Source organism: Ptychodera flava, chromosome 10 (assembly GCF_041260155.1).
Source record: "Ptychodera flava strain L36383 chromosome 10, AS_Pfla_20210202, whole genome shotgun sequence".
Lineage (NCBI taxonomy): Eukaryota > Metazoa > Hemichordata > Enteropneusta > Ptychoderidae > Ptychodera > Ptychodera flava.
The window spans coordinates 31,464,390-31,487,153 of NC_091937.1; the positions used below are offsets into that span (position 1 = coordinate 31,464,390).

At 40.9% G+C, this 22,764-nt stretch overlaps 2 protein-coding genes across 2 annotated transcripts; both read right to left on the reverse strand.

Moving 5' to 3' along the window:
- Positions 1-1,052: 1,052 nt before the first annotated feature.
- On the reverse strand, positions 1,053-10,821 carry LOC139142511 (solute carrier organic anion transporter family member 4C1-like). The gene is made up of 9 exons (XM_070712465.1): positions 9,567-10,821; positions 7,464-7,554; positions 6,979-7,100; positions 6,291-6,551; positions 4,971-5,169; positions 4,257-4,410; positions 3,628-3,797; positions 2,645-2,709; positions 1,053-2,148 (listed from the first exon to the last, which is right to left on the reverse strand). The coding sequence occupies exons 1-9, from the start codon at positions 10,189-10,191 to the stop codon at positions 1,991-1,993; spliced, it is 1,845 nt and encodes a 614-aa protein (XP_070568566.1). The 5' UTR covers positions 10,192-10,821; the 3' UTR covers positions 1,053-1,990.
- Positions 10,822-13,806: 2,985 nt separating this feature from the next.
- LOC139142513 (solute carrier organic anion transporter family member 4C1-like) lies at positions 13,807-22,247 on the reverse strand. Its single transcript, XM_070712466.1, has 9 exons — positions 20,831-22,247; positions 18,932-19,022; positions 17,891-18,012; positions 17,276-17,536; positions 16,502-16,703; positions 15,826-15,979; positions 15,243-15,415; positions 14,754-14,818; positions 13,807-14,471 (listed from the first exon to the last, which is right to left on the reverse strand). Exons 1-9 carry the CDS (start codon positions 21,453-21,455, stop codon positions 14,161-14,163), a joined length of 2,004 nt encoding a protein of 667 aa, XP_070568567.1. The 5' UTR covers positions 21,456-22,247; the 3' UTR covers positions 13,807-14,160.
- Positions 22,248-22,764: the final 517 nt, after the last annotated feature.

Below are 22,764 nucleotides of genomic sequence, written 5' to 3' on the forward strand. Positions count from 1 at the left end.
TCTGTAAAACTTTCAAAAGAACTCACATGTAAAATGAAGGTACAACAATGCGTTTTTCCCGGAGTCAACTGTTTATGAGCAGATTTATAAAAAGATTGATATAAAATGTTCGGTCCTTTCAAACATACAAGTGTTCATGTAATAATTCGTTTGAATTATGAACAAATGTTTGAGGGCGTACTTGCTCAGTATACTCTAGCATATGATCGCGTCAGGGGCAACCTACAAAGCTGTTCGTGCGAAAAGCTGTTCTTAAGGGTTGGTTTTTTTTTTACAGGCGAGCAATTTTATCCTTATGTCAGCTAACTGGCTGGTATTTTTTTTTAATCAGCAGAAGGTGAAATGTGACAGCGGGCGACTTGGAATAAAATTCGGGCGTTTGAGGGGAAGTTCGGAACTTTTTCAGCGATGGTTAAGGCCAAACATTTGTGATGGCGTCGGAATGTTGTGATGGTGGAGAGAGAAAAGTGATGGTGGGGCGTACGCGGCGACCAGGGCCAGGGCAATTATCTAGCCGGGGAGGGGAACGGGGAGAACACGTAGGGCATTTACAAACAGCTTTCACTTTCCAATCAAAATTGTCAATTTGTTCAAAATACCTTAAAATGGCAGATTTACATATAAAATGAACCCTGCGCATCATATCGTGAAATTCAGTAAATTTATGAAGGTAACTTGGAGTCTTTGTCCAATGAGATCCTTCCGGTATATTACAACAATGTTTGATCGCTTTTGTGTTCGTGTTGTTTATCCATTTTAACCCCTATACCACGAACAGTTGCTACCTGTGCCTGCTGGTCGTTCATTTGCAGTACAGCATTTCTACCTAAAGCGTGACAGGTCTTTTAAAACGATCATGAACGGTTACTGTTATATCGTCAACGTTGGCGTAGATGAACCTGACAAAGCGTATAATACGCAATAACTTCCGACCTTTCCCAGACATGAAGATTAACATGAGGTCAACATATATGCTACCGACATGTCCGAGAAATCACCAATAAACCATATACGAGGTATAACTCAAACCAAACAGTCGAGCAGCTGGGATGTATTGTCGGCCTGAGATGCCACATAGTTAAACTTTAATTATTACTTCGCAGATACATTCGAAATACAGTTTGAAAGGATGTGGTTAGCCTATAAGAATGACTTTGTCGCTCAAAGGCTCCCACCGTTTGTAAATATAGAGATATGTACTCGACATAAAACAGCGGGGGCATGGTAAACTCGAGCTTGTACCAATGGCAGATTCTTTTAAATTACCCATCAGAGAGGAATTCGGGTGACAAAGACATGATCTTGTAACGTTCAAACAGACAATGATATGTTTCGTCATTTCCTTGGATACGAAACGCTTTGATGACGTTGAATATCGTCATTCTTTATCCAATCGTTGACGAAATGCTGATCGTGAACTGTTCATGCGCGTTCATTCAGCACGTTTAGCGAGACACTGTCAGAGGGGTCTTGTCAGCATCGTTTCAATAAAATACACAGGTGCATCTAATGTTAAAAAATATTCACCAATCACTTATGTTTAAGCTTCCGCAGACTCGTACTGGAGGTACAGTTATTAGTATTAGTACGCATGTGATAATGAACTTTAGGAAGCATTGTAAATTATCAAATACAAGTGTAAATATGACTGAATTCAACCTCACCATAATGTCACTACACTCATACTCTGTTTTCGTGACGAATAGCTTTGGTGAATAAGACTTATCATTGGCGTCAGTAGATTCAGACACTGTCATTTTGTCCATCGCGATTCAGATTTTCGTGTAACATTGACGAAAGAAGGTTAGCACATGGCACTGTATTCAATCTGAAAACTTGTCCGGCTCTAGGGCGCCGTACCCGTTCAGTCGTTCGAGGGATGTAGCGGAGCCGTTGTCGAGATTACTCGTCAGTATCGCCTCGCTGTCGGTCTCTCCGTCATCCTCTGGCGCTTTGTACGTGACGAGGGTCAGTACAAAGAAAAGTACCGTCAGCACAAAACAAATCGTTCCCAAAAGGACAAAGCTGCGGGCGAAGTCTTGGCCGTCGTAGACCCAACACGAGCCGGTCGATCTGTCCGGCAGCTGCTGCCAGACGAGACAACTGCCGTCGATGACGGCGCCAAACACGATAGTCCGGGAATAGAACCTGTGAACGGAGAGCATTTTCGATGGTGTGAACATCCATAATTAAATACTTATTGGATCACTTTTGACATTAACAATATCTTCGATAAATTTTCTATATTTTGTGCAATGTACCAGTTAAAGTATCCCTGCCTCTGCAAAAATAGCATGTTAAAATACCTTGTATTCGGATTGCCATAGCTTGTGTGTGACGTGTATCCACGTGGTCAAAGAGTGGATACATGTCTACAGCTACTGCGAAATACCGAGTATTTTGACAACAATTGGAAGAATAAGAGGAAAAAAGTGAACACTTGGCAAAAGTTACAATTACTGGAATTTGAGCTCCAGCTTTATTTACAATCAGTGTAAACATCTCTTCCATATATGAGTTAATAAATACTGTCCATGACAATCAGTGAATGTGAACTTCACCGTTACCAGAAGTCTGGGCGAGCATATAGACATCCCGCAGCTGTAGTCACGGTTATTGTTTTTCCAAGTTCAACAATACATACCTAACAAGCGATAGAGCGTGGACTGGACACCTAACCCGAAGGACCTCTGACTGTCAGGTACAGTTCTGAGAGAGAGAGAGAGAGAGAGAGAGAGAGAGAGAGAGAGAGAGAGAGAGAGAGAGAGAGAGAGAGAGAGAGAGAGAGAGAATGTATTTTATTTCATTTTATTGCATAATATGTAAAACAGAACAACAAGTTATCTGACTTAATCAGAAAGCAAATTTAATTGGATGTTGTCTGTACTCGTTTGTCAGTACGAAATTACAGTTTGCATGGAAAATATATGTGTTTGATTCATAACATATAACTTGTTAAATTTATTGCGAGGGTGCATTGGATGTCCGGTGTAATACCCGCAACGCACAGCACTTATTCATCTTGTGAAGAAATCAGTCAAAACCACTCGCTAAATCCCAACCCTTAAAACGAGTAATTCAGTAACCGAGCTATCGGGCTGTTGCAATTTATGACCACAAATCCTCAAGACGATGCTAAGATCATGTAGCACCCACACACATGCTTGCTATCATGTATCGCACACAAACCCATTATATCAAAGCAACTAATACATCGCTAAACTACGTTTCAGATAGCCTCGGAGACAATTCTGTCCACCAGCAGACGGAAGTGCCTGTGTTTGGCCATCATGACCATGGACTCCCGATGTCAAGAACGTCTGTGCTTGAACTACGCAATATCCTTGTTGGAAGCGTGACAGTTTATCCCCAGAATGCGTTGATTCTCTGATATGTTTGCACACAGAATTATACACACAACGTAACGTTTTCAAAACCTTTGAATATATATGATGCTGGTTAAATCTATTTTGAAATCACGTGTCGAAAATGTGCCTTAGCTTCAAAACGGTCTTTTTGAATTGGTGCTTTTAACTATTCTTTGTCTAAAAGTCAATGAAAGCAAAGATTCCTTGGTGTTAGAAACCAGAATCGATAAAATCAGAGAAAAATTATCGCGCAACATACCTCATAGTGACGACTGTAATCGGGGAAATAGTGAGAAACCCGACTAGCATCAAGAGAAAGAGGCCAACAATGAAAACCGGAAACTGCCAACAGTCTGTCGGACATTTGCCACTGATCACTTCCGGGGCGCCCGTGTCACTCGATTCGATGCATGAGCAGTTATAGTACATCTGGAAAGCGACACATGTAATATGAACAAACCAAAATGAAACCACCGACTACCAGTAAAGCTTAGAATGCTAAAAGTCTCGGTCAACAAATATGATACCCTAGACGGTAATAGGGGTGCTTTCACTTGAAAAATCGCTGAGAATTACTGTGTCTGGTACCCATCAAATATGCCACAGGTGTTAATAGTATTCTCTGTCAGTACTAAATACGTGACGATTAAAATATTTATTTCAAAAAGGTAATTTCTGACACACGTTAATACTCTCGCTGATTGTATTGCCTGTGAATGCTTCTAACTTATCAACAATATATGAGCGATTCGGTGACATGACTTTGAAGCTCGAGACGACAGCCATAATCAAATGTGATGACTTAAATGGTTTTCTTGTATCTACTTGCCGGGTTTCCTAAGCAACAAAATGCATATTTAATGTAATATTACATTGCTACACACTCACAGATTCATCGGACGTCATACCCGTGCACCCGGCGAAGCAAGCATCAAAGTATTCAAGGCCATTTGTCGCGCAGACGGGGTCATAGGTCAACGTGGTGCAATGGCAGTCAGCGTTACATCGGTTAATCAGTTTAACTCCATCCAACCGAATTTCGCTGTACAGAAGAGATGCATTATCAAATATTTGACTACAGTAATGATAATCGTTTCTAGATTATGTTCAACAATCTTACCAAATAGTACCGTCGAGGCAATGAAAACGAGTTCGTGGTGAAGAGCTGATGAAATTAAACCTTGCAATGGCCGATCCTAATTTTATATTCCTTGAGCAAAATGCAGGGTGTGGTGATAACTTTCACCAAATTTAGCATTTTATCTTAGGTCTTGTCTCCCTGGAAATGTAACGAAATAAAAACAAGCCAGCCAACTTTATTTTAAGAAGGTATGAGAAACATAATATTTTTGTGTATTTTGGCCTGTCAGTCACAAGAAAAAGTTTAAGTCTTGTTTTTTATCCTATAAAACCAGAATGGTCTGAAAATATTAACGATTTCGTTAAAATTTTCCTGTGTACTTGAATGTAAACCTTAAAAGACAGTATGTTAACAATTCAAATATTTTCATGGAGGTTTCAATGTAGCAACTCTATACAAGGATAGATTCGAAACGGTTCTGTATCTAGATCTATACTCTCCCTAGAATGCCGGTTACTCACTCATTCGGGTTGTATGATCTGGTGATACCTGCCAGCCGTGTCTGTGGGCATCTCATTAAGAAGATACAATTCATCACCATGGCTACCAGACACACCGTGATAATAAACTTGAGATTCCCCCTGACCTTGAAGTTCGCCTTCTTGATTATCCATCCGCCCAGCATACTCCCGAAAGCGGCGGCCGGAATGAAAACGGTACCTGATAGACAGAATTGCGTGTGTTAAAAGTGTGTGTCCAATATTTCGGTAGTTCTATTTCGGATCTCATGGTATGATTTTTTGTAGTTTTTCACAAAAAAATCTTGCGAGATAATTCGGGGAAACATTTACAAGGCACTTCATAGATATGTTGCGACCCATCCGGCCGAAAATTTTCATTTCAGCAAAAATATCCTTGAATCTGGAATAAATACTGATCATCATGCATTAAGGATTCGAGTGCAGTACTTTTGTGAGCATACAGTAATGGCGGACTTATGTTACATTAACAACTTAAAAGGGAAGTGACAATGTATTAATGAAGGAACTCGCTTGAAAATATACTTTTTTTAAATTAAGACCAAACAGTACTTAAAGTAACTAGCTCATTTACAAGCCATTTCTTAGATTTTATATTCCATTTTTTGTATTCTACGCACTTTTTCCCATCAACCGTGATAAATGACGTCAATATCACATCAGGTGCATGTAGAACATGTCGCATTATAAAATATTTCGTTGGGGTATAATCACAAAATAAATTCAAATCGTGCATAGAACTTTGAAGAAATGCCGCATTCCAGTATATCACTTTATCATGTTATCAGTCAACTTTAAGGTAGTATACACCTCGAAAGTGAAAGTTATGAACTTTTGCTCTAACTTTCCTCAAGAAATCTTTCAATTATTCTCTTTCAAAATCAAGAATAGAAATAGGGGGTCACCGTGCAAATTTTGGTACTAGAGAAACAAATTACTCAAAATTTACCGATATTAGAAATTCAAAATGGCCGAAATTCCTGTGTTAACTCTATGGAGAAAAGTAAAAATTTTCGAATTTCGAAAAACTAAGCCGGTAAAAAGTTTTCTTTCACCAAGAGCTTTAAAATGAACCCCCACATAATGTATATCAGAAGAGAATTGTAAAAGTTTGAGAGCCCGAATGTCTGTCCCCGAGGTGCGTTCTACCTTAATGGGGAGGAAGGTTTGCACGAATGTTTCAAAACCGTGATTCAGCCTTTGGATGTGACAAATATACCCAGTAAATTTTCGAACAATCATGACGAACGCCAAAATGAATTCTTTGTAAGGTTCTACCCTTCTGACCTGTGGTTCACCTACCCGCCAAAATACTGGCCAAAGATGACGTAGTTCCAAACTGATTTTCAATGAAGGTCACTAAGAACAGCGACGAGCCCGAGACGTAGAAGGCAATGGTGCAGTATCCGAGTGTGATTAGCATGAAGGGCGCGTTTGAACATATTATCTTCGCGGCAGGCCAGAGGTCGGCCCAGTTCTCGCCAAAGTTCGGTTGCTGGGCTAATTTCTCGGAGCCGTTCTGGTGTGCTTGTGATTTCCGCTCATCTTGAATGGATAGTGTATCTGTTTTTGGTGAGAATTTAAAGCAAAATACGGAATGGTGTACTGTGTGTGATTAACAGAACAGCAAATCTGAGACAGACCAGGGATAAAGACAGAAAATCCAGTGACACTCACAACCAAAATTACCTTCACCGTAAATTCTCTAACAAGACGATGATGATTATGATGATGACGACGACGATGATGATGATGATGATGACACAAACAATCAAAATCACCCTCACCGTAAATTCACTTACAAGATGATTATGATGATGATGATGATGATGATGATGATGATGATGACGATGACGACGACGACGACGATGATGATGATGATGATGATGATGATGATGATGATGATGATAACCACTATCAAGACGTCATCTAGATCGCCTCAAACCATCATCTTCCAAACACGATTGCTTTTCTTCACAATCTAACTCACCTGGGAGAACCGGTGAGAATCCGCCGACGGGTGGAGCCGACAGCAGCGCTAAGAATGAAGCGATCAGAAAGCCGAGCCACCAGGCACCAACCCAGGACTGATCAGAAGGAGTCAGATCAGTTCTGATGGAGAAATATGGGTTGTTAGTTGATTCACGCCTAGTTTTCTCCCAAACCGAGCTTTTCTACACTCTGTCGCTGGTGGCAGTATGCATCCTTGTCTTTCGTACAGAACGACGGCTAATCTACCATCTAGTGAACAGTTAAAAATACCAAGTAACACAATCGATGCTATCGAGTATATAAACATCTTCCAGTTGTTAGAAGCGTGAAAATGATATATTTAAAAATATATTTTTAGATATTGTACACAAAACGTCACAATGTGAATGATCATCTAGCTAGACAGCAACGCTGTGATTTCTTCAACGCGATGTTTTAGCTTTTATTCGCCGTGAAGTGGCACTTGATAGTGTATATACTTACTCCACTCGAATATCGGTGTAAATGCCTAGACACAGAGCCCCAATTGTGTATCCTAACGCGATTCCAACGCTGCTCATGGCGGACAACACACCTGGAAAATAAATGATACCTCATACCTTCGCAAAATAATGTCGACATGTCTGTTTTTCAGTTAAATCAGTGCCATATATATCCAACTTCTAGTAAGTTTTCGGCTCATCGTAATTGAAATCTTTGGTCATCCATTCCTGAGATATTGTGCGCATGCTCAAAGACAATATAAACTTGAGGCAACCATCTTGGTCACAGAACCAAATTTAAATTAAATTTTGAAACACGATTAAATTACTCCTCTGACCAGTGATTTAATTCGGAAATCATGATATATTAAAAACGTTAGGTTTTGGCGCAAATTATTATCGAATTGCCTCTTGCGCATCCTGGAGTATGTGGAACCATTAATTGCCACAGAAGTGATTTTTGCACAGCTCTGTCACACCTACATGACGTTACATCCTGGCATTTCCAGTGCAAAGTTTTGTTCCAACATAATTAAAGTCAGATAGGGGTCATGAAAATGCGGAGTTACGTGTTCATGACCTGTGGCCTCCTTTGCTTTGCAAGTCATAATGACTTGATGATAGACGAGTAAGAGCGGGCATGACAGTTTTAAAAAACGATTATGTGAGCTGTTATTTTTACATCCCTCGTGTATGTTAAAACATTACAAGTCTTACGAGAACACTTATTTTTCGACCCGTACAATTCTTGTATCGTGTATGATTCACGTCTTACACAAACAATCACTGCCGTGTACAGAAAGCGGGTACACCGTCTATGAATGATTAATTATGCAAATAAGTATCCAATTTGCAAATAAGTATTTCGTTTTCCTCGGCAAAGGTTCTGTGAAAAGAAAGGCCGCCATTCCTGTATTAGCTCTATGAAGAAAAATAAAATTTTCGATTTTCGAAAAACTGAGCCGGTGGAATTTTTTTCTTACACCAAGGGCTTCAAAATGAACCCTCACAAGTGGTATATCAAAAAAGAATTGTGAAAGTTTGAGAGTCCAAATATCTTTCCCCGAGTCGAATTCTACCTTATTTCCTTTGCATTGCATACCTCTTTTCACGACTATCACCTGAATTTCATACCTTCACTCTCTCTTTTTTGTGTATTTAGAAGAAATCACGCCTATATTTGTTACCAATAAACAACTAACATCCAGACTTATAAGATTATACCATATATAAAAATTATATTATCATATAGACTCTTTGCAATTCTGTAAGTTAAAGGGAGGCAGTCGTCGGAACTCTGCTCAAAGGTTGCCAGGGATCCCTACGACCAATGTAAACACTGTAACTAGTATACGTTAGCAATTGGTGAAAGTTAAAACATGTTTGTTAAAAATGAATATCGTAAAATTTGTTGCAGCTATGTTTACGTAATGGATCTAAATATTATGCATGAAATGCATTGTTTGTAAACAAGAAAGTCGCTCACGCGCAGTTCCGAAGACAGCTTCCCTTTAATTCCTTACCCACAAATGCCCAGAAAGCATTTTGCATCACTATATATATATATATATATATATATATATATATATATATATATATATATATATATATATATATATATATATATATATATATATATATTTATATATATATATATATATATATACATACATACATACATACATACATACATACACAAAATGTATACAATGTGCCCTCCCGGTTATCACCATAATGGCTTTACGGCAATCTCTGAACTTGGGCACAGAGAGTACGGTATATATATATATATATATATATATATATATATTATATATATATATATATATATATATATATATATATATATATATATATATATATATACATACATACAGAGGAAGAGAGAGAGGGAGAGACTAAAGTGCGCATTCACTATTTGAGATAGTGATGGTCTGTCTATACTCATGTGCCTATCTGACCTCGTTGACACATATGTGAGTTGAACAAGAGCTTGTTTCCCCTCAATTTGAAAGTGAACCTCGGTCAAGGATACAGCATGCAACCCGCAGATTTGAACACAGATGGTGTACTATCATTAAGTATCCTAGTTACATGTACTTACCTATGTACCAGCCACTCTTATTGGTTGTCGTGTTCTCGTCTACCCAGGCATAGCCGACAGTGTATATCGGTGTTGCACCAATGCCGATTAACATTTGTGCCAAGAGAAATACATAAAAGTATTTTGACAAAGAGTTTGACAATCTACTGCTTTCAATGGTGGTAGTGTTTCCGTGTTCGCACAGTGGCAACGGAAATATAGTCGTACCAGCGACGTACAGACCGCTGGTGTACTGCGGGATCGACCAAACCAGCGCACCGACGGCCATGACGACGGCTCCAACGCCCAACCAGCGAGGCTTGTTCTTGCTCGCCAGGGCGTACGACACGAAGGGGACTAGTGCGAGAACCGTCAGGTCGTACATGGCGACGATGACGCCGATCTGGGTGCTGGACAGCTGATAGCGAGTGGCGACGGTCGACGAGACGGCGGGCACGAGTCCGTTCAAGATCATCCCCTGTACGACGATCAGGCTTCCCATGGCAGACACAAGCCAACCTATTTTGTTGAATCGCTGCAGGCAGTCTGGCCGCCAACTCAACCAACCGTACAACATTCTTGAAATCTTCTGCGAATTTGCGAAGACCGCGCGCTTTTCGTCGTCCACGGTGTTCATCGAAGACATGATGCTCGGTTCACATTTGGCTTGAAGTACTCAAATACATGCATACAATATGACACGCTATTTGGCTACTAAGTAAGCGTTTGAAATTTTGAAAATTCAGAGAAAAATTCTTCTCCATCGTCCGATGGCCTTTCAGGTCACAAGTTATGCCATTTCACATCGGAAGGATCTGCCTAGGAAACTGGAACGCGGACGGAAGTGGGGAGCCGACACACGATTTCGATGAAGTGACTAAACCGCCCGTTAACGACTCACGTGGTTGCCCGGAATCTATCTTTAGCCACGGGTGCAGAGAGATCTATTCTGTACGGGTTGAATACTGTGTCGTTCAGATGCTGCCCCATATGATGATCATTCTGTGCGTGTTGACTCAACAATGCACACATAAAACATAGCTTCGGTTCCCGTGATATGCTATGCATACAAGGTCAACACAGGTGAAAGTCATCGCCCTTGACTTATATAGTTACTATTTCTCACTTTCTGCGGATTGGTATGTAAATAGACATCCCCTTTGAGACAACAAATAAAACACTTTCTTTAGCACTGACGATTACTGCGGCCGTAATCGAACTCTCTTTTAGGACTAATTATTCCCTACGTTATCGACCTGCCACCGCATTTCACAGTGTCAATTCATAAATATGAACAAAAGTTATATTAAGATTCACCAACCCGCAATTTTCAATACGACGACACGTCACCAGCTGTTGATTTGAAATGAATCAGGCTCAAATTCCAGCTATGCATTTCTCTGATTTGTCCACTACACAATTATTTCGTCGAAACATCATTTTCTTGACCCATCTGGATTTTCAAAGTGATGGGGAAAATATTTTAGGCAAACACACCAACTTTTCCGGCGGGATTTCTAGTTCCTTGTCAAGGAGTGTAGACAACACGTACTTACTTTTTGACGAACCAGTATAAATATTTCTCCGATGACTTCATGACGTTGAATGCGGAGTCACAAATACGTTATGACATAGAAACACTTATCCATGGCGATGTACTCGCCATATATCGATTAGAGGGAAACCGTCGTCGGAACTGCGCCTGTGCGAGTTTCTTGTTTACAAACAATGTATTTCGTGTACGATATCTAGATGCACCTCATCATCATAGCTGCAACATTTAAATTATACGATGTAGATTATGACAGACATGTTTTAACTTTCATCAATCACCATCGTACCTTGGACACAGTGTTTACATTGGTCGTATAGGTCCCATACGACCTTTGAGCGCACAGTACCGACGACTGTATCCCTTTAATAAACGACAGCACGACAAAATTGCAGTTCATGAATATTGCTTCATTTTCGATGAGAAACATAACAGAAGAGCAAAAGCAAATTGCGATTCAATTTTAATTTTCCTCCCCCCCCCCTTTATGTAGTTTTGCTGACCCAGTAACAGTGCTTGGTTTCTCATGACACAAACCTGTTAATCAAAATACACAGGAGGGTTTTCCTGGTGTAACTCGACGGGATCAGTCTTTCGGATGTAATTACTGAAAACTACTTCATTTCGACATTTTTAATGCACAGAAAAAAAAAATGAAATACTTTCGAGCGACCTCAAAAGATGACTACGTGTGTCATATGATGGAGTTAAAGTTTAACCCTACTGAACGAGAAAGCTATATAGGCCTGCGCCCAGGTTTCAGTTTGCTCTAGTAAAGCGACGATTAGTTTAGTAATTTAGTACAATATTCCTGGTAGATACCAGAAATTGCAGGACTGTATGTATTAGCGACGGTGGAGATATGTTTGGTTGAAAAATGTTAGAGGCAACTTGTGCAAAAATGATGAATGATAATGACTAACTTTTCAAATTTAAACAATTAGGCCTATTCAGTAAAAAACAGTGACCCAGGGGCGTGTGTCCTCGGCTGTAGAAAATGTGGAAGTTTTGCATAAATTATCCGCGAATGAAGTGTCGTGTGATTACCGGTATTGTGGTGTCTGTGTTTGCGCCGACCTGCAGCAACGCACCACAATGAAAATACTTTAAATTACCATAGGTGGCGAAAATGTCATAACTGCGAATATGGGAGATCATTAGCAGCATACAGGAAAGAGATTGAGCGGTCGAAAAGTCAGGCTACTTGTACTCTGATATAATCTCGTTCAGCGGTCAAATTTCACTGAGAAAAGACACTTGCCTGGTTGTGAGTGCGTTTGATTGTTTTCAAGCGGCGGAACGATTCGAGGTTAATAGTTAGCGATCGAAGACTATATATAGAGATTCGTAACGTACATGGATATATTTATATATAATCCCATGCCATGAAATTTTTCTCCGTTTGACCTCATCGTATACGAGTGTTTTTCGCGGAGCCGTACAACTTCGAGCCGGTAAAACGCTCGTATATGATTAGGTCAAACAGAGAAAAATTCCATGGGATTTTATTTATCACATGGACAGTCTTCTAACGTTTCGTTTGATGTGGACGGATCAAAATTATAGTCGAGGATTGCAAAAATATTGTCGCGATCTGGGTTTATTTCCATGGGATTACTTTCATTAAATAGGAAAAACGGCCCATCACCCTGGAGATATGCAAATGTTTACTGGGTACTTTCATTCATAAATCCGATCAAGTTGAAATTTTGATACACCGAATGCCATCTTAAGCAATCAGACATACTGATTCGATCACGTGAACTTGTCAATCATTGTCTTGCGCTGTCCTGACGCCAAAGGAAGTCTGCCATCGGCTGGCAAGGGGGGCTTCACCGCGCTGGCGCCTGACAGCCATAGTACTATATATAACCAGAGTTATTTAGAATATTTTAAAATATATTCATGAAGGGGAGGCAACAACAAGATCGAAACTGTAGTTACTATTTTAGGAGGTGTCGTGACTTTAAAAATATCACGAGCTTACGATATTGGCGAGCCCGAAAAGTTAAGTTTGATGGCATATATTGTGACCTGGACTACATACGTGGCCACTTAACGGGCCGCCAACTCCGGTCTCTGCCGGTGTCAACTCGTCGTTCCCGATCAACAGCCGGTCGCCAATGTTGATGTCTTACGAACTTTGATGTTTGCAGCGACACATATACCTCCAAATTTTGTCATTTGATGGAAACTCTGTTCTGTTGTGTGAGTCAACTTGCGATAATAGCGCTGCACACTGCAGAGTTCAGGCTACAGCTATGTAGCTAACAGCTGATGTTTTCTCTACAGCGCTGCGCTTCAGGTCAAATCCCGCTGGAGAATTTACGGAAGTTTTTCTTGATGAAGGGAATTTATCGTTTTATGTTTCAATAGTTATAATTCTTACTATTTAATTACTCATATAATTCATACAATATTTATATCTGGTCTACATTCCACAGCTCCTGATACTAGGCTAATTCAGTCTCGCATGGTAGCATGATACAATATTATTTACAATTTACCAGGGAGTAAAATTTCTCCATAAATTGGTCCATGTACCATAATGAAGACAGCAGACATGTTCCATATTTCTGGTTGTGAAATGATTACTGTAAATGTCAAAAATTCTAACAGGTTTGTGTCTTTTTTCTGCATGGTTCGTCATACAAAATTGTTCCTTAGAACTATGCAATTTCTGAAAAATGAGTCAATAGACAATAAAAATGAATAAATAGAAATAAATAGTGTTATTTCTGTAAGTGTACGCAATCATAACAGTCTACAAAGGCAATGATGCAGTGCTAGTTCATAAAATTATGACAGCTTTTCACATCAATGAGCTCCGGACTTCAGGAGATTTTGTGCACTGAACTGTGATTTTTGCGGAACCAAGTCTCGTGTCAGGGGGCGTCCCGAACAATCTACAGAATGTAAGGCTACAAAAAAAAGCCTGTCTTTGGTCAAACTGCACGGTTTCTCATTATCACTCGAAATTTTGCTATTAGCCGACACGTGCTTCCGATTCGATCGTCAAACCTCGCGAGATCTCGCAAAGGTCAGAAAATGTTCATCAGCGTGTCAATCTTTGTCGGCCGTCACGGAACCGTAAACCTTCGGTTTCTCGAGCAATTTTTCAACACCCTCCGGACTCTCCAGCAACGCTGACTCGTCGTCATCCTCGTCCTTTGGTGCCCTATAAGTGACAAAGGCAATTCCCAGAAGAACCGCGGCGACTAAAAGGAAGAGCGTTCCCAAAAGAACGAAGCTTAGACTGAGGGCCTGACCGTCGTAGATCCAACACGAGCCCGTCGATTTGTCCGGCAGCTCCTGCCAGACTAGACAAGTACTGTCGATGGCGGCGCCAAACACTATGGCGCTCGGCGCTGCACCTGAAAATGAAGAACACTTTTTATCCACCATTGTCTTTGATTTAGTGAAATTAACATTAACATTCATAGGAATAGTGAAAATGCCACCCTACTTGTCCAAATATCTATATCATAATACTCAAAAGGAATTCGAAATGTGAGCGGTATCGTTTGTAATCTGAAATTTCATTCTGAATCTAGCAATTACTTGCCAGAACTTTAATACGAATTGACAGATACGTGGTCGTGCGTCACGAGGAATTCCTCAATTTGAGTTAGATAGTATAGTGCATTGACGCTTACCGAATAAACGATACATCGTGGACTGCACTCCTAGCCCGAAGGACCTCTGGCTGTCTGGTACAGTTCTGTAATAGTGTATAAAATTAATACAATGGTTAGCAATCATCAGATATCATGAGTGTCGGCAACCTGTTTCAAGCGGCTTCCCTCACTTCACGCAATCTTTTGTTTTCATCCGGGGTTTTATGCGTCCAGAGAGAGAGAGAGAATTGGTCATTTTAGCCATTTCTAACATTGTATACACGATCGCCGCTCGGAACGTTTCTGTTACACTGTTGTAACACAAAAGACAAAAATACACGTGTGTTTCACAAATTGCTTCCGTTATTATTCTGAGCAAAAACTTCAATTTATAAAACAGGTGAGGGCAGGGTTTTTACAACGAAGAAATACTCTCAATAAACAGAAATCTCCTGTACTATTCCAGGGGCATCCGGGAACCATACAGAACTCCAAGACGCCCCATGTGATCAGGGAGGTCATACCTACCGCAGGGTGACAATAGTCATCGGAGCGATTGCCAGACAACCGATTACTAATAGGAAGAACAGCGCAACAACGAAGACCGGAAGCTGCCAGCAATCATCTGTTGGGCATGGGCCGTGCCGTACATCCGGGGCATCCGTGTCAGTCGCATCGACGCATGAGCAGTTAAAATATGCCTGTGCAGTAAATGAGTAAATAACATCCCATTACGAATATAGGCGAGTGATCGATTAAAATTGGTATTATCATGTTAAACCTGTCAATGATAAAGACAGAAGATGATACGAAGAGACGATCAAAATTGATGTCGCTGTGAATATATATTTTTTGTACAACAAGAGTTATCGCCATGTGTGCTCCAATGAATTGAAAGACTGAAACCTCTGCTCACACCAGGGATGTAAAAAATACATTTTTACATTCTTACTCACACATACATAAGAAGCTATCAACATAAGATTACAACATCAACTGATTATATGTGAAAGTTATATAAAAGATTGAGAATGTTTAAAATTTAGTTTCAATTCTTAGTGACTGTAAAGACCTAAAACAGAAAACCAAAAGTTACAGCGAGCCAACTTACCGAGCCATCAGCCGCCATGCCTTCACATCCGGCGTAACATGCGTCAAAATATTCCAGGCCATTTGCGGCGCAGACAGGGTCATATATAAACGTTGTGCAATGGCATTCTGCATTGCACGGATTGGAGAGTTTTATTCCATCAGATTGACTGTCGCTATAGAAATGAAATATTTTGATTTTACAGAAAGTCTGTACTTTCGCGAAATCATATGCTAGTATTCTAGGTTATGGTTTGCTAATTCTCGCTACCTCGAATAGCTTTTGTCATGTACTACTAGTAGGGGGTCCAACTACAGGATATTGCAATGCATTGTGGGGTAAAAGTCGACTACTCATCACAGCAAGAGTTTTAGAAAGTGATCTAACAAAGTACTTTCAACGTAATTGTAAACGTATTATGACAAAAAGTTGTTTGATAGACAATTAAAATATTACTCGATCTCCGGGTGCCAAAACGCCGTTGGCACTAGATTGAAAAGTCTGGTTGATAGATGGTACCTCAGTGAATTCACCATTTTGTCAAGATCCTGTCTCGCAAGAGCAAAACAGGAAAGGATTTAAGTTTTCTTTGGAATTGTTTTGTTAATGTCAGACAATAGGGTACAGGTGGGTTTGTTGGCGTGCTCAACACCAGCGATCATGATTTTCCTCTTTAATAAAATAAGTCTACACTTACACGGCGTCCGGACTGTAGGGCCGAACCACTCCGGCTAAGGGTGCTTGCGGGCAGCGAAGGAAGAAGGCACAATTGACCGCCGTCATTCCAAGACACACTAAAATGACAAACGTGAGGTTGCCCCTGACTTTGAGGTCGGCCTTCTTGGTAATCCAGCCGCCGAAGATGCTGCCGAAAGCAGCGGCCGGGATAGACACACCACCTGTGAACGAATACAGCGCATGCGCAAAGTAAATGAGATGTTTGCAAGACTTAGACTATATTCCATAAAGACTTAGAAAATTATAGACATTGCTGAGGTTTTTGTTCAGCATCGCCTGTGAGTTTCCCAATATGTTCCGAAACCACTTCGGCGATGTGATTCCCGTTTATACCTAAGTCAGGTTACCTTAATCTCTATTCTCATCGCTACATTTTAAAATGTTGGTAGAATTTTGAGAACGATGTTGAAATCTTATGAATAGAATACAAACCACTAATTGTATGCTTCAGTGTATTCTTTCGACTGATCAAGTTGACGAGATACATGCTCGTTTCAACCTGTCCTCAATGGCGTACTCTTAAAAGAAAACTATATTATGCGCAAAAATTGCACATCTCAAACGTGACTTTTTAAACTGAGTCTCGTTTTAATTCACGTTTTAATGACGACAGTGAAGCTGCAGAATTAAAGAACTGTCAAAGGAGAACTCGAATACTGTAACAGTGCAAGGGAAAACGCAGCCTAAAAGCTTCCTAAGTTATGGCAACATGAAATGGGACTCTCTGGCTCACCTATCAGAATGCTCGCGAACGAGGCTGTGACTCCAAACTGGTTCTCCATGAACTCCACCATGAACACCGTGGCGCCGGCCATGTAGAGACACAGGCAGCAATAGCTGAGTGTGATGAACATGAATGGCGGATTGGAGCATGTCATTTTGGTAGCCGGCCAAATATCCGCCCAGCTCTCCCCGAAGTTCGGTTGCTTGGCAAGTTTCTCTGAGCCGTTCTGGTGTGCCTGCGATTTCCGCTGTGCTTGTATGGTTAACGTTTCTGTTGGTTGGAAGTTAAAAGCATGGCGCAGTGTAAATGTCATGCTTATGCAATTAAGGAACAAACAACGAATTTCGCCGTGAAGTATTGGTGAAGAAAACGTAAGAGTAGAATAATAAAGCTATCACTGTAGCTATGGTCTTCACAGAAAGCCTCATCTTCCTCCTCCTCCTCCTCCTCCTCATCATCATTTCATCATCATATTCATCTTTATCATCATACCATTATTATCATCATCATCATCATCATCATCATCATCATCATCATCATCATCATTGTCGTCATCGTCGTCGTCGTCGTCATCATCATCATCTCATTCAATTTCTTATTTCAAGAGTTACTTAAACAACTCACCTGGGAGTACAGGGGAGAACCCACCGACGGGAGGAGCTGACAGTAGAGCCGCAAAGGATAGAATGAGAAAGCCGAGCCACCAGGCACCAACCCAAGCCTGGTCTGAAGGAGTCAGATCAGTTCTGATGAAAAGATAAAAATAGGTAACATGATCAACATCGTCGATCCTGACCTTCGATGGAGCTTAAAGCTTGCACATGGAGTGCGTATAAGAATGGGAACACAAATCCCCCACTGTCTGAAAATTAGACTAACCCCCAGTCGCCTGGCTTTTCTCGTCAGCTGAGTTACTGGCTGGCCAAGCCTTGCTTTCACCCTACGATTTACGCAACAGCCTACCACCTAGCGCGACTGTCGGCTGATTTTTGGTCCTTCAGTTTTGATTCTTACATGCCCACAGACTTGGAGCAGGTCTATCCGAAAATGTTCTCTGATGCTAGTTATTGTTTGAGCGCCACCACCGGTCGAAGTGTTGGGATACTCATGGAGGGTATTATAGATGTAACTTTTGATAACGCTTTTCATAATTTTGTTACAGAAAACAAATACTCTCTTTTTATCTACTCCCTGAATTATGCATAAAAAGTATCGCTCTTCCAATATGATCCTTGGTGTATACAATACAATAGTCCCTCAACCAAACGTTTTGTGGGGGGACTGCCACAATCCGCGATTGTTGACAAATGAATTCTAGTCCAACACCAACAAGATCAACACTGTACATTTCGGAAAAATATCACTAGAATAAAATTCTGTTTTTCATAAATAGAAAAAAACTGGGGAGTAAATCAAAAGGAATAGCTGATGGAACTTTAAAGAAGCTGAGGTGACAAATCAACACAACTGGGACTTATTTGGGATAATTTGATAGAGAATTAATGTTGGTTTAATATACAAATGTAAGCTCGTCTGCTTTCCTCTTTAAGCAATGCATTTGGTTTTGTGATAAATTTGTAATATTGCATCATTCAGCTATAGGGCACCCAACACTTTGGAGAAGTTTTAAAAATATAAAGATCAAATTCTCCCAAATTAACTTACTCTACTCCAATGTCGGTGTAAATGCCGAGACAGAGCGCCCCCAGGACAAATCCTAGCGCGATCCCCATACTGCTCATAGCTGACATAAGTCCTGAAAATGTGATTAAAGAAGTGACTTGTAAGTTTCTTTCAGAGAGATATCGGCAGCTGCCAATTCCAAATACAACATGCATGGTGTAAAGTAATGTTTCGGCACCACAAGGTGATTAAATACTCATCGATGTACCACAGACAGAAGAGCGGAAAACAGAATTCGGATCACCGAGCGCCATCACGCGGTCATGTCTGAAATTGCACACCTTTATGGAATCACAGACCCTGGAGCGAGATTTTAGCAGTAATGTGAACAGTTAAATAGACAGAATAAACAACAACGCATCCTGAATTCTCTTATTAATTTTAAACAGCAATGAAATATTATGTTGGTAAACTCAGTTGTATTGGATAAAAAGCCATTTTTTTTACGGACCGTGAGCTACACAATGCGAAAACAGGTGTGACTTTCGCGAGAACGGCGAATGAATCAGTGCCTGGCCTTGCGTGTTAGGCACGCATACATAAATTAACCGACCCGTGATATTCCAAGGCAGGTTACCATATCTGAATCAAGAAGCAATTTTTGAAGCAACATTGATTGACCGATGGAGGTCATGTGATACGGTGTCTAATTCTGTGATGTTGATGATTATTCATACATATATGTTCGTGCTTTGTCAAACTCGAAGAGTTGACAGAGATTTTTCAGTCATTTTTCTTTATTTTGGGCGCTTCTTGGTACATAACAGCATGTTTAGTTTGGCACGCAGTCTTCTTGTTCGCTTTATACAGCCAATGCCATATTTTGTGGCTAAACAAATCCACAAAGTTCGCTCTTTTTCATGTACATTCTGTACGGGTTTGTTAACATGAATAATTAGTGCTGCAGATTTAAATTTAAGACATTAAATCGTTGGTAAGGGGCCGTGGATAATTAAAACATGCGCATGGTGAACGAAACTAAATGCGTTTGTCCCCAACCCTTCTCCCCCTTCCCTAAACGAAAGTTTTGAAGTGCGAAAATCCAACCAAGCCTGCATCCGATAATCGGTGATTAAGTGGACTATGTAATCACGCATACCGGTACGCTACCGACCGCCCCCTCCCCCGCATACCACATCTAAAAATCATCTCTGTTCAGCCAACAATGACGCAACCAATAGAATGAAATGAAACAGTGTATCCAAAATGCTTGTTACGTTATGTTATTCGTGCACTGATTCACATGTATGTCAATGCCTGTGTAGCGCCGGTGCCGTACTGGCTTGGTACACGCCAAACAATGTAGCGCGATATTTTGCGATACAGAAAACGTGTAGTGAGATGTTGCGATAAAACTTATAATGCGATTTTTGCGCACGTTAATCGAAATACAGCCAAACTCCTCCCCCTAAACACAGAAGTTTCTTTTACCGTGCGCGTGTTTTAATTATCCACGGTCCCTAAGATAAGAATGACGACAACGCATTGTCCTGAGATATTATAATCGTCAGTGAAATTTGCCGTCCTTGCCATCTATTTTCTCTGTCTTTTCTCTGTCTGTCTCTTTGTCTATTCCTCTCTCTCTCTCTCTCTCTCTCTCTCTCTCTCTCTCTCTCTCTCTCTCTCTCTCTCTCTCTCTCTCTCTCTCTCTCTCTCTCTCTCTCTCTCCTTCTAACTACGACCGTGATCATGGCTGTCAGTAATCTGTGCCCTATTTGTCGACAGATCAACAGCATTCAAAATACACATTTTCTTTCCATCATATTTAGTTTTAAAGTTTTAAAAGTACGATATCACCCAGAGGTAATCAAAGGGGATGATTTATGTGTGTATAAACAGATACATAAGGTGCGAATCAAAAATTATCGACAGGTAACTTACCGATGTACCAACCACTCTTATTGGTCGTCGTGTTCTCATCGACCCAAGCATAACCAACGGTGTACAGCGGCGTCGCACCAATACCGAGCAATAATTGAGCAAGGAGGAACACATAAAAATAGTTCGACAGGGATTCCGTCGACAGTTCAACGTCTTCAATTGTGGTGGTGTTTCCGTGCTCGCACAGCGGCAGAGGGAAATCATTAGTCCCAGCGACGTACAGACCGCTGGTGAACTGAGGGATCGACCAAACCAGCGCGCCGGCGGACATAACGACGGCTCCAGCGGCCAGCCAGCGTGGTTTGTTCTTGGTCGCCAGGGCGAACGACACGAACGGGACGAGTACGAGAACGGTCAGGTCGTACATGGCGACGATGACGCCGATCTGGGTGCTGGACAGCTGATAGCGAGTGGCGACAGTCGACGAGACGGCGGGCACGAGTCCGTTCAAGATCATCCCCTGTACGACACACACGCCACCCAGGGCTGTTACAAGCCATCCTATTTTATTGAACTCCTGCAAACGGTCCGGTCGGCAACTCAACCAACCGTACAACAGTCTTTCCTGATTGATAGCATCTTCAAAACCAGGTATTTCTCCGTTTACGGCTGGCAATGAAGTCATGATGTATGTTCGCTATTGTCTGCAAATATGCCGGTTATCGTTTTGAAAGTGAAAGTGCACTTGATAATGTCCGATAATTTCTATTGTCTTGTGTCTCAACAAAGTAGGCTAAACTCTTATGATTTCTTGTCCAAATGACCAGAAACATGTCATCCAAGTAAGCATTACAGTTGTGTCGAGTATCAAAACTATAAGGAATTTATGTAGACAAGGTTGCGACCCGAAACCACACTGTAGTTGAACGGGACTTTTTCGATAACTTGAAACCTGATGGTCAAATTCTACCGACGATCACTATAGGCGGCCACAAAACTGCTCCATGGCGCAACAAGTACACGAGTGACTTTACCTGCTCCGTTCCCGACTTCATCTATACAAAAGAAATATTTTCCTTCGTTCTTCGTGGTGGGGCCTAGAGGTAGCCGATGCAATCGTTAGTATCAGTCAAATCCACAGTACCCGGTCCGTTGAACACCGATGCGTTAGCCAGAACAGGCGTACACTCTCACTTTCGGTTTACAGCGGTGTTCATGTAAACACAGTGGTGGAGTGACTGTGATGTAAACTAAATGACCCGTCTCGTCGACACTATCCTACTAGGGCCCGCTTTTTATTCAATTTATGTTACGAAACCATTACTGCTTTGCTCCGAATCAGTATGTGAGAGCTTTACAAATGTATTTAGAAATTCAAGTACCCGCATCTTGTGAAAGCGTTGACCGTGGTTTGAGCGAGCACAAAATGGCGGCGATGATTAAGATTCAGATTTTGTCGTCTGACCACCACTTTGCCGCGCATTAATCTGTTTGTGAGATTCGTCTTTGTAGGTTTCTGTTCCCCGTTCAACAAGTTCGAAAGATTGCTTTCATGAAAAAATAAACAAACAGTAATACAGTGTACATGGTCTTAACGGTTCCTTCACCGCTGTGTATATCGAAAACCTTGAAGCCGAGAATTGAGGTACTTAAATTTCTCGTCTGTTTGAAGTCGTGCAGTGACATTGCAATAGTCAATATGCTTTTTATTGACTAGTTGGGTTTTTCTGTTTTATGGTGTTTAGAGTTAATATTAATTTCTCTGTTGCTTTCGTGTTCGCGTTACCCCGTCCATGGAGCTAAAAAAAGAATGTTCACTCACCATGTACCTCCGGACAAAGGCCTCTTTCATGTCCATGTGAGTGTGAATGACCTATCAGTTACCATTATCGCATCGTGCGGGCGGGAAAACTGGTGTGTTCGTGCCAAGACTAGCACGAACATTAAAAACAAATTTAATGATAGTGAAAAAAGTCACTAAAAGTTACAGCCTC

Coding starts and splice junctions, on each gene's coding strand:
- LOC139142513 (XM_070712466.1), bottom strand. CDS start 21,455: ATGACTTCATTGCCAGCCGTAAACGGAGAAATACCTGGTTTTGAAGAT. Junction 18,013..18,931: donor TACACCGACATTGGAGTAGA/GTAAGTTAATTT, acceptor TCTTTTCATCAG/AACTGATCTGACTCCTTCAG. Junction 15,980..16,501: donor CCCTACAGTCCGGACGCCGT/GTAAGTGTAGAC, acceptor TCATTTCTATAG/CGACAGTCAATCTGATGGAA.
- LOC139142511 (XM_070712465.1), bottom strand. CDS start 10,191: ATGTCTTCGATGAACACCGTGGACGACGAAAAGCGCGCGGTCTTCGCA. Junction 4,411..4,970: donor AGATCATACAACCCGAATGA/GTGAGTAACCGG, acceptor TCTTCTGTACAG/CGAAATTCGGTTGGATGGAG. Junction 2,710..3,627: donor ATTACAGTCGTCACTATGAG/GTATGTTGCGCG, acceptor TCTCTCTCTCAG/AACTGTACCTGACAGTCAGA.